This window comes from Sebastes fasciatus, chromosome 2 (assembly GCF_043250625.1).
Source record: "Sebastes fasciatus isolate fSebFas1 chromosome 2, fSebFas1.pri, whole genome shotgun sequence".
Taxonomy (NCBI): Eukaryota; Metazoa; Chordata; class Actinopteri; order Perciformes; family Sebastidae; genus Sebastes; species Sebastes fasciatus.
Genome location: NC_133796.1, coordinates 28,958,032 through 28,974,112, shown reverse-complemented (window position 1 = coordinate 28,974,112; position 16,081 = coordinate 28,958,032). Strand labels below are relative to the sequence as shown.

The window sequence follows — 16,081 nt, the reverse complement described above, 5'->3', positions numbered from 1 at the left end:
ATATATTACAAAGAAAAAATGCAAATTTTCACATTTGAGAAGCTGGAAACAGAAAATATTTGGCATTTTTGTTTGAAAAATGACTGAAACCATTAATTGATTCTGAAAATAGTTGGTGATTAATTATTTCTTAAAAAATTCCAATAAGAGAGTTAATTCCTGTTCATCAACATTACCACTCACACTTTTGACACTGTTACGGCCTGTTAAAAGCAATATAATTTTGTTTTTATTTAAATAACCTGCTAACATAACACCAAGTTTATGGGAATTAACATTGTTTGATTATTAGAAGATCATAATTTTATTGGTATCTTATTGGTAAGCTAAGCAGCCCATTCATTAGTTTTGTCTTGTTAAGCACAGAAATACTTATTTTGTTAAAAAGTTTTAACCAAGGCTGTTAAGCAGAGGGAATTTAGGAGAGCCAAACTGAATAAAAAAGATGTTAAATGCAACTTTGTGTTTATTAAAACAATAATCTACTAAGATTAAAAAGGTGTATAGTTTTCACTTTTAATTTCCTAGCTTTGCAGATGAGATCCGCCTCTTGGCACTTCACTGTTTTCAAATCTGGCCCTTCTAAAAAAGTAATTGAATAGGTCTGGGCTAATAGTTGCAGCTTTAGAAAATCTTTTGGATGAATGTTGTTCATCACTCCAGCAGAGCTTCAGAGACTTTGACTTGGAAGCTTGTGGTGGCCGAACATTTTACCTTAAGACACCTTATATTGTTTTTTTCCTTTGACTACTTTATGAGATGTAAAGGGGCATGACGTGGACATCAGAAAGTCGGCTGAAGAGTAGCACAAACCTTCCTTTTGGTCCAGTCTTGCTGTCAGGGCCGAGCTGTGACAGGACAAAGTGTGGACCTTTGGCACTGTCTGCATCAAACACGTCCATGCTGGCTCCCCCTCCAGGCACAGACTTAGGACCGGGCCTCTGCCGAGGAGTGCGTTTGCGGGACTTTCGTGGCACCTCTGTGTTGTCATTGTAGGAGGAGGTGCTCATGACGCTGAAGTTGGAGAGAGAGTCTTCCATCCAGATGCTGCTACTCTGCTCCGAGTCCAGGGACGTTTCATCCTGGCAGGACATCAGGCTTTCATCAAACAGGTCTTGCGGAGGTGGAGAGATGTTCAGTACGGTGCGGCGCTTAGACGGCGTCATCTGGTGATGTGGTTGAGCCTCCTGGGATGTTACGCCTCTTCCTCCTCCTTGCTCAGTGCTGCCCCTGCTGCCGTTACCATTCCCACCTTCTGCTCCGACAACCTCTGGAACCGCTCTGCTGCTCCTGGCGTCCTCTGGGTCGACATTGCCACCGCTGTGAACTGGGTTCTGGTCACTTGCTGAAGCACTGGAATGCATGGTGGGGCTGGAAGAGGTGGGAAAAGCACTGCGGGGGCCTTCCATGGTCATAGAGGAGGACATGGCATCTACAGTGCAAATAATTAGACAGTGAATAAAGGCCTCTCAACCAGTGTTGGCTAGCAGTCCCATTTAAGCAGCAAAATTTGTTCATGATTGTTTATTTTTTGCTTTTGTTTTTAGCTTTTTTTTTTATACATCCAATTAAAATTTCCCCCTTTTCATTGGATCTTAAGTGTATGCATCTGTGGTGCTGGTGATATCTGAGGATTTGTAAATGTACAGTATGTGAGGCGCAGTATACTGTAGGTGTGGCTAAAAAGGGGCCATTGAAGAGAAGAGAGGTGAGCAGTCCCCCTTAATAAAAAAAAGAGATAAGACTGTGAATAAACTAACTTGCATCAAAAAAACCCTGAATGAATTTATCATTATTATTAGCGTTTTGTTCATGATCAACTGAAAAGATTGCCAAAATGTTGAAATGGAGAGGGAAGTCCAAAACAGTAATATGTACAATATGATGCATGCCAATTATTGGAGCTTTTACTTTCAATTTTTTAATTTTTCTTTTGCTACAAAAGTTCATTTCGTTGGGACTGAACGTAGCCACAGAGACAAAATAAACAAGCTTCTGACCTATGAAGCAGAGAACTGCAGACCATTTTATATGCAGACACTCCCTGCTTCAGAGGGAACTTCCTGGAATATAAAAACGAGACAGCGAATGAGCAATAAGAGCTGAACAGTAAAAACGTATTCAGATTTTTTAAAAAGAATAATAACAAAAAAAATGTTGCTCCAGCATGCCGACATACACTGTAATTTCAAAAGCATTCAAATAGTTACAATGAACTAGATGAAGAGTGGGGGAAAGTCTGGTTAAGTTGCAGACAGTAAAAAGGAGTTAGACTGCTGTTGACATTATGGACTGTTTGGTGACTCATTAGTTTGCAAAACACACAGTCGGAAAGAAAAAGAGGCACATAAAAAGTATTGAGGTAGTGTCATTTTGAGTATCAAAACACAAAGACATATAGTACATTATAACCAAAAACATACAATAGCAACCCAAATTTATGACCAAATACTGTCAGATGTCCAATGCTATTACAGATGTTGATAGGTGGGTTATGGTTGTTGTTGTTGTTGTTTTCCCTCTATTATACCTTATGCATTCCATGAAAAATTTTAAAACAGCAAAAACAGTGCTGCAAATGAAAAAAATATATATTATAACACTGTTCTGCTAAACACTGCATTTAGAAATGAGGTCACTGTGAACTAGTGAGTTTAAAGTTGAAGTGTGGAACGTCTGTATCCCCTCTCTGGCAGTGAGAGTAATTACCATAAAGACTATAGTGACGGAGCAGCAGCTAGGGCTGCACAATTAATCCAAAATTAATCATAATCACGATTTTGGCTTCCTACAAATAAATGAACATGATCGACTTTGATATTGACATTTAAAATGCATGCTCCGCTCACAGAAAACTCTGCGTATCAAAGCAAGCGCTTAACAGCCAGCCACCAGGGGGCGATGGGAGATGTTTTGACTTCACATTTGGGGAGATGAAGCGGCAGCCTGTGAAAAACTTTCCTGAATGTTGTGGCTGCAGTCCAGAGTAGATGAGTAATAAACTGTATCATACTTGTTTTTATCAATCTTCTCTCACTGGATTCAGGTGAAGAAGAATCTTATTTTAAGTATTATTTTAACCCAAATATATGTTAATTAGCAGGACAATGTGAAAGTGAAAGCAGTGCTCTGTTGATTTAATTTTAGGTAAAAAGATTTGTTACAATTTGATTTTGCTTTCAGGAGATGTACTGTGAATAAGGACCAATCTTATTTTGATGCAAACATTCTTACATTAGCAGCAATGTAGCACAACATGGAAGTGAAAGCAGTGCTGTATATCTAAATGTGAAAGTGCAATAAAAGGTTTGAAGTCTCATGTCACCGGTTTCCATTGAAAATGTTATGTTACTCGTAGTGTGAACACAGCATAGAAAAGTGTGGAGTGGAGTTTGTGGAGTGGATGCTACGGATAAAAAAGAAACTCTGCGTTGACAGGAAGGATTAAAGTGAAAAAAAATTGCAGTGAAGACTTTAAAAGAGCGCTCCGGGGGGACATGGGGAGATGCAGCGAGCTCACCTGCAGGCGCCAGGGCGGGAAAGTCGTCACAGACACCACAACCTCCGGTACACTGTGAAATACAGAGAACCTTCCCTGATGGCGATAAGCTTAATCAGCATTGTGTGAACTCGTAACGGACGTTCATTTATATGTTACAGTCCCACACTCCAGCTTTAAAAAAGCATATTTTTAAAATAAACAAAGAAATAAAAGCCAGATGATGTTATTGGCAGGTTTCAATTAAACTTATAGTCCCATGTAAAGTAAAATATACTTCACCTTCCTCCTCTTTTACAGACAAATTTGTCCACCAGGTCAGAGTGCTGCAAGTGGCTGTAATGGAGCACTGAAGTCCATGGATTTACTGAAACTCACTAGAGCAAAACAGCCACAGAGAAGCACACTCTAAATGTGATTTATTCTTATTTTATTTAACTATTCTCCTGATGGCCATTTGGGGATTTTCAGAAATGGATTGGGACTGAAGAAAATTAACATTTCTTAAAGTGCTTGAGACAAAAAGTCATATAAAAGCTATATTTTATAACATTATCTGTCCACTGACTAAATTCCTTGCTTTTGTGACCATCATCAGACAGCAGCAGGAGAAAGGAAACCATGTATGCATGTCTGTAAAACCAATGACAAGGGTGTGGAGCTCTTTTTTTCTTTCTATACTTCTTCTAGTGCTTTTACTGTTGTACGTATCACTGCCCTTAACAGTTCTTTTTAATCAATTGCCAATTGGGAGGCTGGCCAAACAGTCAATTCTCAGAGGAAAGTTTTGTATTTGGACACCACAATGAAAATGTGAAGGGTCAAAGGAAAAGCGAATAAATGTCTCTCGACACTTTACTAAAGTTCAAATATGATTCATGTCCTCTGTTGTGTAAGCACTTTGTCCTCATCTTGTTTTGTTCTTTTGCACTGTTTAATGTCAGAATGAATGACAAATTTCAGCTGCTTATTTTTAGTAAAATGTGTAACTTTTTCCAGTAACTGGTAAAATATCTGTTTGAATGAAACACTGTCTCATCATAACACATCCCAAAGAACATCTGTTGTTCATCTAAAATGCACCAAACAGCAGTGTTTTACAAGATGAGAGTGCAAAAAGGAATGGGCAATACCAAAGTTTTATACCGATATATTTTGTTACAATTTTACCAATACTGATGTGAATTTTCAGAATAATGTTCATTTTTAGAAAAAAAATTATCATTACACTGAAAGATAAGTCACATGACACATACCGGCCATTAATAACTTACATAATACATAAATACTACGATTAAATAATAAGCCTCCTTATAACTTTCAGAGTGTGTTGTTTTTAAATGTTTGAAGAGCTTACTCGTGTTGCTGTGCGTGACACTTTATTGTCACAAGTAGTGCATCTTGCTTTATTTTTATCTACAGGTGAAAGGTAGCACCCCGCTACGTTTCCTTTCTGCCTTTCTCTCACATGTTTGATGTGGAAGTGTGCGACTGTGCGCCGCTGTGCGCTAGGTTCTGATGTCACATTGGTTTCCACAGTCATGTGACACACAGGTCAGCTAAATATGTCAAACTCAGGGCTGTTTTGGCAAAACATTAAATAAAAGTAGTGAAAACATTTAGAAGTGATGCAGCCACCCACGTTTGTATTTATATCATTTTATTCATATTTTTTTAAATAATCAATACCAAATGAGTAGCTTGTGGGTATCAAAGTATCAATACCACAGTATCGATCTGGCCATCCCTGGAGTGACCCTTTTCTATATGACCACTCTGCAAGCATAATGATCAAGATGTTGTTCATTTCTAAAAGGACTCTTTGCTGTGAGGCCAACAAGCTCATCAACCACAACAACTGGCCACAGCTTACATTGTATTTATCGTAACATATATTCACGCACTTCTGAGTTTCTCTGCCAATATGATTTTCTTCTGTGAACAATAGCTCCACCTTGGAAGTGCAAAATGGTCAACAAGGTGATTACAGCCACTCAGAGCTTCCTAATTCTCTAAAAACAAAAAGTGAAAAATAGTTAAAACAACCAAATGCTTTGTGCTGAGTATGCAACACTTTGAAATAATAAGCTCTGTTGGGCTCTGTCATCATTGGGTTCTGTGTACGGTTTAAACCCCTGGCAGCCCGAAGTGGGGCCTGCGGACCAAGTTGGCCCGCCATTAGGTTTGATTTGACCCGCCAGATGTTTCTAGGTAAAATGTTCTTTAAATATGTAGGATCCCACATTTCATTTACAAGGCCTATTGAAGGAGGCTGGGACATGGGCGGACACGGGTCTTGGGGTATAACACATGCATAGTCTGACTGAAGATGCGGTGCGTTGCGATTGGCTCAATTTCGGCGAGTGCTGACCAGATTTTACTGCACATGTGTTGTACCCCAAAGATATGACGCGTTGATGACATGTGACCCAGCCTCCTTCAATAGGCCTTGTTCATTTAAGAGAACTTCGGATCCTAGCACCATTTTGCATCTTACCAATACAATACAATACAATACAATACAATACAATACAATACAATACAATAGGTGATGCTTTTGGCCCGTGGCCCACCATAAAGTTTCAGCTTTGTCCCTCCAAGAGGAAAAGGTTTGGGCACCCCTGGTTTAAATTATTGATGTATTTTATAGTCTGTGTCATAAAGGAAGATGGCAGAGGGGTCTAAATACTATCTAAACCTGCGATACATGACCCACATTTCAACACGTTGTTGCTGCTGCAAGAGACCATGACATACAGTAGATCACAACAGCATGTATTCACAACAACAATCCCTTGACCAAATATTTCACAAGAAGGTACAAATAGATGGCGTGTTGAGCTGACTTAACTCCAATGATGTAAAATCTTTTTTAAGCATTTTTTTTTTGGACTGACATGAGGATCACAGAGCAGCAGGCTTGTTCATTGACAGGCTTTTCTGTCATGTGCAGGTGTTTGTTTTCCTACAGGTACAGACGGTTGCACAAGTTGTGTTTTTTGGGGTGGGGCATGATCAGTCCTGCTTGCAGAGGAGAAATAAAGATAAGAGGAATAGGATCCTACCTGATGCTAGAGCAGCTGAAGGGGGAGGCCCTGCCTCTCCGCCGCTCTTTTGACTCATGACTTTTGGGCTCTGCTGAGTGGAGGAAGGCAGCTGTAGCTCTCTAGGAAGAAGATCATACGCTGATTCTGTTGAGAGAGGCGGGAACAAATAAAAGGGATGGTAAGGTGACATAGCAACAGGAACACTACGGCTTTTGTTCATGAGAATCATGAATCACACATGTCAGCTAAAATACTTTTTGTAGACACAACACGTGAAAATTATGTATTGAGTCATGCTTTTCTAAGAAATACCATTTCTCTATTCAATTACTGTAGATTTCATGTTGATGAGCAGCGGGCTACAGCGGTCTGGTAAACTTACATCTATCTAACTCAACACTCCTTTTTTTCATTTTCAAACTTGTAGTCTTCAATTACATCACTTGAGACAATTCATCAGACTTCACACAGCTCCCTCTGGAGACACAAAAGGCTTTCTACAACATTTTGGCTGGACCGCAAAGGGCCAGCCCCACAAACGCAAAATTCTGTCACTGAGTGATGAAGTTACACGATTGGTCGGCCGAGTGTTGGAGTTCCCTCATTGGCCGTTGCTCTTTCAAAATGAAAAGGCGGGAGACAGTCCTTTATGCAAATGAGCCAGTCCAGCGCAACACGTCCGTCTGACAAAACTTGGACCAAGCTGTCAAACTATGCAATCTAGTTCTAAAATGAAACGAGATTCAGCAGTGGCATAGCCTATTTATCGCTTAAAATGTTTTCAGAGGTAGATTTTTGGTGGATTGTTTAGACGGAATAACAAAAAGTTTATAAGCAGGCTGCCATGTTGTTTCCTGTTTGGAACGGCGAGCAGAAAACCAGGGACCAATCAGGTGCATTCCACAAGGGGGTACGTCACCGCTTGAACGGCCAGTTGAGTGTAGCAGCACGTCCCCTAGTGTCCTCAGCGGACCTGGTGGACATGTACAGCTGGATTTAACATTATAGACATGAACACTGACTATTTGGGTAGCAATTTAGCCACAAAGTCACAGACTGACCATACACGTTCCAGCCATATAAAAAATCATTCACCAGAAAATAGATCTACAACTATTTTGATAATCAATTAATCACTGTCAGTTATTTTTTCTCTTTTCTCTGGTTCCAGCTCTTCCAATGTGAGGATTTGCTGTTTTTCTTTGTTTTATATCATTATAAATTTAGTTCATTTGTTTTTTTGGCCTGTTGGTCGGACAGAACAAGACATATGATGACAATGATAATAATGCAGAAAAACCGGAAGATTAATCGAAGATTAAAATTATCATTAGTTGCCCTATTTGTGACATTTCTGTTTACCTTAAACCTTGTTAACCAAGGAGATGGAAAGCTAACATCCAAGCTACATCTTATCTATGGAAGTCTAACAAGATTGTCCATTTCATTGAAGCTAAAATGGTACACAAGGCACTAAATGATGAAACTACTGGGGTAAAAGCAAAAGCTGTAGCATACCAAATAAACAGCACATCTCATTACAAACAGACTGGTGGTACAAAGCCTTTTTCTCTCCTGCCTCCCTCGGGGCCAACGGGACACGGGGAGGGGAGAAAGCCTTGGGTCAACAGCATGACAACACTTTTACTAGCAGCCTGATTCATCATCCAAATATTATGGTATGAACTTAGAGCGGCCATTACAGTCGCCTGACTCTCTTCTCTGCCAACTGCCAGCTTTAATTACTTGCAGCTGAGTCCCAGGGTCCGGTGTGTATATCAGATACTTAACCCTCCCATTGTTACCACTCGCTGTGTACAATAGACAAACCTGGGACATACTGAAACCAGCCCATGCCTCTTCATTCCCAAAGCCCTCCAGTCTCTTACAGCTCGATTTAGACGAGCAGGGAATGCTGGTTCCCAGAAAGGGAGCTTAAATCTGGACTCAGCAAACTCATATAACTGAACCACACATGCACACACACACACAGGGTTCTAGTGTGGTTTCGCTGGTTATTTGCTAAGTTCTCCAAACAAAAATCGAAGACACACATGCACGCACATGCACACAGTCGCCCCCCCACCGTCTCCACAAAAACACTTTCTCTGCCCGTGCATTTACACTTCTTTAACTCCACAGTCTTCTTGGGGCTCGCTGACTGACTGCACATGCAGCAACATGTGCTCTGAGTGAGCAGCACTTCCAGTAAACAGATTGCCAACCGCACAGACAGAAAATATGTACTCTTCTCTCAGAGCAGTGGTCTCGAATCACTGGCTGGCCTGTTCAAAGTGTTTCCACAGTCCCTTGACGTTTTTAAAAGGCTGAAAAAAATTGAGCATTTTGCGGCATACTTGTTTCCTCGTAAGCAGACAGAGTGCAATTCTTTATTTACACGTGACAAAACACTGTCCCTTTCACACAGGAGACGATTTAAAAAAGGTCAGCCTCGTTAACTGGGAAATAAACTGTACGAACTCACACGCCACGTGATGTTTTCACTTGAACTTAAGACTGCAGTCATGTTGTGCAGACCGCTGACCACTGAGGAAAACCTTTCATTTTCTGTCCTTTCTGTGATCATCATAATAACAGATTAAAGCCTGACCAAAAACATTCACACTGACAGACACCATGCTCGTGTGGTCAGTTTAAATCAAGTCTACTCATGCTAGTATTATTAGATTTTGGTGAATATCAACTGAATTGAAAAGTGGCTCATTAACTGTTTCACACATTTTGTTTCCATTCAATGTAAAAAACAGAAGGATAAATAACAAACACTTAAAATCCACGTCAGAAATCCTGCATAAAGACAGATATATTTGGAGCCAACAGTCAAATATGTTTGCTTTTGATACCCTCACCATACCTTGTGATATGTTTATATGGTAAGTAGTGCAGGCTAAAAGGTGAAAAAAAAGAAAGCACTCACCATGTGAATGGCAGAACTTACACTCCCATTCATTTCCCTCACATTCCTGCTGCTTGCTCTTACTAGCCCTGGCACCTGGGGCGTGGCACTGTTTTTTGGCTGAGTGACTGATTTAACTCCCCTTCTGTCCCCCTCCTCCACTCCACCTACCTCTCTCCCTCTCCCTGTCTTGTTTACTGTGTGCTCCCAGACCCTTTTCGCTACTTGCTCAACTGGTTAGTGGTATTGTCATGTGGAATCCTGCCAAGCAGAAATGAAGCAATAGAATAACCTGCTTTATGTAGGTTAACGTTAATGTGTAAAATTCAGGCTACGGAGATTCACAAGGTGAATTTATTGAACTTGACTGATCAAAAAGTGATGGGGAAGATGAGATTAAGCTCAGTACATTTGGAGATTATTCCAAGCAGCGAAGGTGAAGCAGAAACAGTGAAGGAGCTGGCACCTGCAGCAAACCATGTACAACAACCCTGAAATGTTTACAGCCAAGCCTACATGAAGGCTGCCAGGGACTCCATAGCAACGCATATCAGGGGACTGAAGTCTTCTGAGCGTTTGCGTCTCTCGTGAGATAATGTGGAGAAAATTGGAAAATAAAACAGGATCATCCAAACTCAAGTGATGAAACGGGCATTAAAAATGCAGGATATTTATACATGAACAATATTAAAACAGTGTGGCAAAACTTTGAATCATCTCTGTAAAATGTCACCATCGCATATTATCTTATTTGACACTGCAACCATTACTAAGAGATTACACAATAGCCCGAATAATACTCTTTACAATATGAGTATACCATTCATGCTTAATTAATGCATAGCTAATGCAAGAATCAGTGTATGATAGATCACAACTCTGGTTTAATATTAATAATAACTGGGCAATATTCACATGGTATCAATATTATTAAAGCCCGGCTGATAAAAGTTTATTATCCAACTGCAAACAAAATGCCCTGCTCTGGTAACTTATTTATAAGTGATCAGATTTAAGGGGTCATTATCATAAATGTTTGTTTCGTCATATTTTTCTGTTTAAAATTAATATTGGCTGATAAATCATTATCATATTTTAAACGACACAAAACAATGACAAATATTGTCCAGAAACCCTCACAGGTACTGCATTTAGCATAAAAATATGCTCAAATCATAACATGGCAAACTGCAGCCCAACAGGCAACAACAGTTGTCAGTGTGTCAGTGTGCTGACTTGACTATGACTTGCCCCAAACTGCATGTGATTATCATAAAGTGGGCATGTCTGTAAAGGGGAGACTCGTGGGTACCCATAGAACCCATTTTCAGTCACATATCTTGAGGTCAGAGGTCAAGGGACCCCTTTGAAGATGGCCATGCCAGCTTTTCCTAGTTTTCCAAAATTCAGTTTAAGTTTGGAGCGTTATTTAACCTCCTTCCGACAAGCTAGTATGACGTGGTTGGTACCAATGGATTCCTTAGATGTTCTAGTCTCATATGATGCCAGTATCTTCACTCTATCTTTAAAGCTGAACCCGCTACAACCTAGAAATCGCAAGTTGCGTTAATGCGTTAAAGGTTTTTAGGTTTTCTAGTTTCATAAAGCGTCAAAGAAATTAGTGACGTTAAAACGAATGTGTGTTAACGCCTTATTATCATGTTGACTTTGACAGCCCTAGTTTCTTTTCTTCAGTGTATAATCAGCTGAAAATAAATTGTGTTTTTGTAACCTTAGAATGAGCTGTTCATGACCCGCTCCCTATGTAGATATAAACTTTATATCTACATAGGGAGCGGGTCCGCTTCACTGAGCCGGCCGCCATTTTTCTACAGTATCCCAGAACGGACAAACCAAACACTGGCTCTAGAGAGGGACATTCCTGTTTTCATGTCAGCCACTGTAGTTCTCCTACACGCATGGCACATGAAGAGAAGTTTCAGCAACCTCACCGCGAGATGCCGCCAAATCCTACACACTGCACCTTTAAATGGGACTGCAATATTGTGATGTAACTTACATTTATGTTTCCTGGTCTTAAATACTGCATTAAGGGACACAAATGTGAGCTTATCTTTGAGCTGATCATCATACCTACATTACTGATGATTTTCTATGTCATTATTTCCTGACACCACAAATAGTCATCCCCAAAATCCCAGCCAATTTTATCAACGTACTTTAATATTGAGATTAATTTGGTGACACTTAACAGTATCAATGAAGGCAGACTAAATATCAGAAGTATTTCTCAGTGTGCAGCCTCAAAAATGACCACAAAGTTGAATCATCACCTCAACAAAAACTGAACGTTATAACCCTCACAACGGTAAGATTTATTGCAGGAGGTATTGCTAGGTGTACCTAATAAACCGGCAACTGATTGTACATTTACAAGCTGGACAAACTTGGCAAAGAGTACTGTAAAAGTGGAGTGACAACATGATGAACATGACAGCATGCGGAGGCGTAGTGAGAGTAGGTGTGATTAAGTGAAAACATCCGACGGGCGTTACCTCTGTGGTCAGAAACTATTTCTTCAATGACAGGTGGCAGATGGGAAAGGCTACAGGCAAGAAAACAGCAACTGGTAACAGCAGTGATAATCAGACTGACATAGGCCAACTGTAGGTAATGTGATGACGTGTCAATTAATGCATGATCTGCTTGCAATGCTTCCAACGCTTCCTGATTTTGATGAATTTGTGCATTTCATCATGACAAGTCATTCATTTGCTGTTGCATTACTTAGACATGAGCTGTGAATCCTTTTCATACAGTGTCAGCCATTAAAAGTGATCAATATCTGTTGTAAGATTGCGTCACCTTCAGGTCACAAGTTATGAGTCATATTTTAATCAGATTGTCTGAGGTGAGTACAGAATGTTTTATATCATTTTACTGTCATAATTTAAGTAATAAATAGAGCTATAAATATACCGCACACTTCATTTTTCCGGCAGCTCAAGTGTTTGATCTACAAACTAATATTGCCTCGTAAAATAATATCAGTTACAAGTGGAACCTAGGGCACATAACTTTCATTTTGACTGCAGCCTGTCACTAATATACACCTAATGATTACATCAGACATGATGACTCAAATATGTTGAAATAAAAGTCGCCAGTGATTACTCAGCCTCCTGCACAATAGCAGCCATTACAACTGGAGGTGCCATCATTGCATTTAACCACCTATTGCATTCAGAAAGGATCATGGCACCATCATTACTTCTGATAAATTGTTCTCCTGATGAAGAAACAGACCAGAATTACCAGAATTAGAGAGGATGTGTGAAACAACAGTTGTTGAATAATAGATGTAGCTACAGTAGCATCACAACTAGGGCTGTCCTGAATACCACTTTTTGGGCTTCGAAGCTTCGGTGAGAAATATTCAAGATATTCGAAGCTTCACGATATCCGTCTGAGAATAACTAATAATGATTAATGTTAAATATGAATAATGAATAATGTTGTGGTATTATTCCTTATTTCATGGGCTATTTTGGGATGTATTTATTATTACATACTTATGCAAATAAAAACAAAAAAAACCCTGAAGCATTCGAATATTGATTTGGAGGTTGATTACCATGGCAACGGCCAAAGCTTCAAAGCATTCGGGTCAGCCCTAATCACAAACACACATTTTTGATTGTTTAACAGCAACAGCATTTTTAGTCAGGAACTGAGAATGATAAGTGTATAATAGTAGGGCTGTCCTCTACGAAAAGTTGAGTAACACTCGTACAATTTTGTCGACTAATCGATTAGTTGATTTAATCGAGAGATCTGTAAAACTGAGTTTCTCCACAAAGAATCACACAAAAGCACCACTTTATATCTTGTGTATTCCAGAGATGAGCTCACAAGTTTCTTGGAAATAAGTCATTCAGCATGAAAAAAGCATGAAAAGAAATCTTAGTCAACTAAGACCAAACGACCAATTAGTCGACTAATTGGCTACCAGGGGGGCAGCCCGAGTATAATATCATATTACCTTGAAAACCATTTTGTTTTCATACTTAATGAGCTTGCATAATATAAGATTGACCATAAGCCAGTATTTCAACATATTTCTATCAGCTTTCTAACCTAATCCACCTTGTGCTGATCTTACTGTACAAACAGTGAAGGCTGCTTAGGCCGGTGATAATCTTACAAGAGTAATTAAAAAAGGTGAATCCAATGGATCACTGTGAGCAAAAGAAAGGAAAAGTATAAAGATCAAACACTGCTCACAATATCAATTCATATTCCCTGTAGAAGGTCTATCTGTAATCTTACATCGGACCTGGACCAAGCTACATGTCGGCCTGCAATTCAGGGTGAAGAAACACCAAAGAAAAGAATGACTGTATTTGAAACTACAATTACCGCCTTGCGGTTTTATGCCTCTGCCAACCAGTCAAGTTGCAGTTTACATCATCAACATGTCTGTCCTAAATGTTATCACGTCATCCTTTTTTCATATTAGACATTTATGTAAAATGGTCATAATTAGCGTAAGAATTCTTGAGTTATGGACAAAAACGTCTTTTGTTAGGTCACAGTGACCTTGACCTTTGAACACCAAACTCTATACAGCTCATCTTTGAGTCCAAGTGGATGTTTGTGCCAAATTTGAAGAAATTCCCTCCAGGCATTCCTGAGATATCGCCTTCACCAGAATGGGATGTACATACGGACGGATGGACAACATGAAAACATAATGGCTCCGGCCACGGCTGTCTCCGGCACGGAGGCATAAATATATATATTTTAGGCCAAAAACAAACGAGGAGTTCAAGTTTGGAGATAGATATTTTATATCAGCCGCCCTTGAAAATAATGTGCTCATTCAGAAGCAGCTATAGTGTATGGCTGCAGCTCTTAATTAGGTCAATCCCAAATGAAAAGACCTAATTGTAGACATTTTGTATTTTGGCTATTAATTCCAGCAATCCCAATAATCTTTGAGTTCGGATAAGCTTTTTGAAAAAGTCTTACATGAGTTTGTGGCAGCTCTTTCAGTCCAGCTAATCCTGAAGTGACCAGGAACGACCTCCAGGCATCAGTTTACATGACTTGCTTTCAACAAACACCCACCACCATCCTGACTTTACAAAACAGCCCACTGAGGCTCCTGTGAGGGCCCAACCACCCAGCTACAGGTCAAGTTTGTTAGTCGTATTTAACATCCTCACACAGCACTTACTCAGATTACTGGAAGTATACAACTGGGAAAAATATAGTCAAATTCTGGCTGAGTACTAATCTCATCTGCATTTGGCTCTGTGTTTACCAGCGGACTCAAAAAGATGAAACAGACACTGAGCTTAACATGAGAGTGTGACTTCAAAAAGCAGAGGAATTCAAAGTATTTACAGAAGACAACGCACACACGCATGCTCACACACATGCACACTCACCAAAAAATGCCATGCTAACACACAGATACTGGGACGTGCTAAACTTCTACACGACTCTTCCAGTGAAATCAGGCCAAACTGGTGATGGGAAGTTCCTAAATGACTGTCTGTTTTCTTCTGAATCAGAGGAGACCACAAACCCACAGACACACACACTAACAACTTGAAGTATAACAGAAGTGTTCAACAAAATGTTTGGTGTGCCAACAGAGGGCGTTTCTGTCCGGCTCTCAGGAAAACCGTGCTGAGGCAACAGGAAGAGCCTTTGGCAACAACGCACACACTTATCGACAGTGTGACATCACCAAGCTGCCACGCTAACCGCATTTAGTCTGAACCTGGTAAGGAATCACAGCAAAACTGAATTCATAAGCTACTCACAGTCTGCAAAATAGTTATTTAGTTTAGTTTTTATTTCTATTTCATGCCAAACATTTGGCCTGGGCTGCACAATTAATCAATTTTATCAAAATCACAATATGGCCTAATGCAGTTTTCAAATTGTAGGAGGCGCAATATTTGTTAGAGGCGTCAAAACGCCATTTTAAATTAAATATTGTGGTGCTGCAGAGATGTCCTGGCCTACACATCATATTCTACAGACTTAATAAAACATCTTTGTTTCATACAGATCCCCTCAAAAATCACACCATAATCAATAAGTTTTTCAAAGAAACGTATCAATCAATCTGATATCGCAAATCATATCGCAATTGCAGAAATCACTCAAAATAATCGCAGTTAGATATTTTTTCAAAATCGCTCAGCCCCAGTGCGTTAACACCTGTACTTAGAGCTGTCCACTCGTGATCGGATCACCCAAGACGCATGTTAATGCCAGCTCCGAACAGGGCATCCAATCACAGTGAGCATGATCTAAAAATAGCTTGTGGCTTCACAGAGGTCTTGTTTTGGAAACCTTGCGGGCTGATTTCTGATGGAAGCTGTTGACAATTGATAAGAAAGTGTGAATAAACAGATAGCAAACAAAATAGCTGGCATTGGGTCAACATTTAGCGTAGACTGGGAAGGTCTCTTTGCGTCTTGAGGCACTCAGAAATTCATAATAGAATGTATGAGTGTAAGAATAAAGGACTAGATATGCCAAAAATTTTGTAAACTGAGAAGCCATTTCAAAACAATCACAGCCTTAAAAAAAGCAGCAGAATATAAAACCATAACCTCAGCCTGCTCCAGTATTTCT

The 16,081-nt window shown here is 39.8% G+C and overlaps 1 protein-coding gene across 5 annotated transcripts in view; it reads right to left on the bottom strand.

Moving 5' to 3' along the window:
• Window positions 1-16,081, bottom strand: part of nfat5b (nuclear factor of activated T cells 5b) — a 45,294-nt gene that overhangs the window by 17,991 nt on the left and 11,222 nt on the right. The window contains exons 1-3 of one of the 5 annotated variants that reach the window (XM_074617558.1): window positions 14,878-14,905; window positions 6,565-6,690; window positions 814-1,432 (exon numbers count right to left, since the gene is read on the bottom strand). In XM_074617558.1, the coding sequence (XP_074473659.1) occupies window positions 814-1,432; window positions 6,565-6,690; window positions 14,878-14,890 (758 nt within the window). In that variant the 5' untranslated portion in view covers window positions 14,891-14,905. Of the gene's footprint in view, window positions 1-813; window positions 1,433-2,000; window positions 2,064-3,520; window positions 3,596-6,564; window positions 6,691-9,484; window positions 9,628-14,877; window positions 14,906-16,081 lie in introns of those variants that run through there. The other 4 variants (XM_074617567.1, XM_074617575.1, XM_074617583.1 and 1 more) reach the window with 4 other exon arrangements.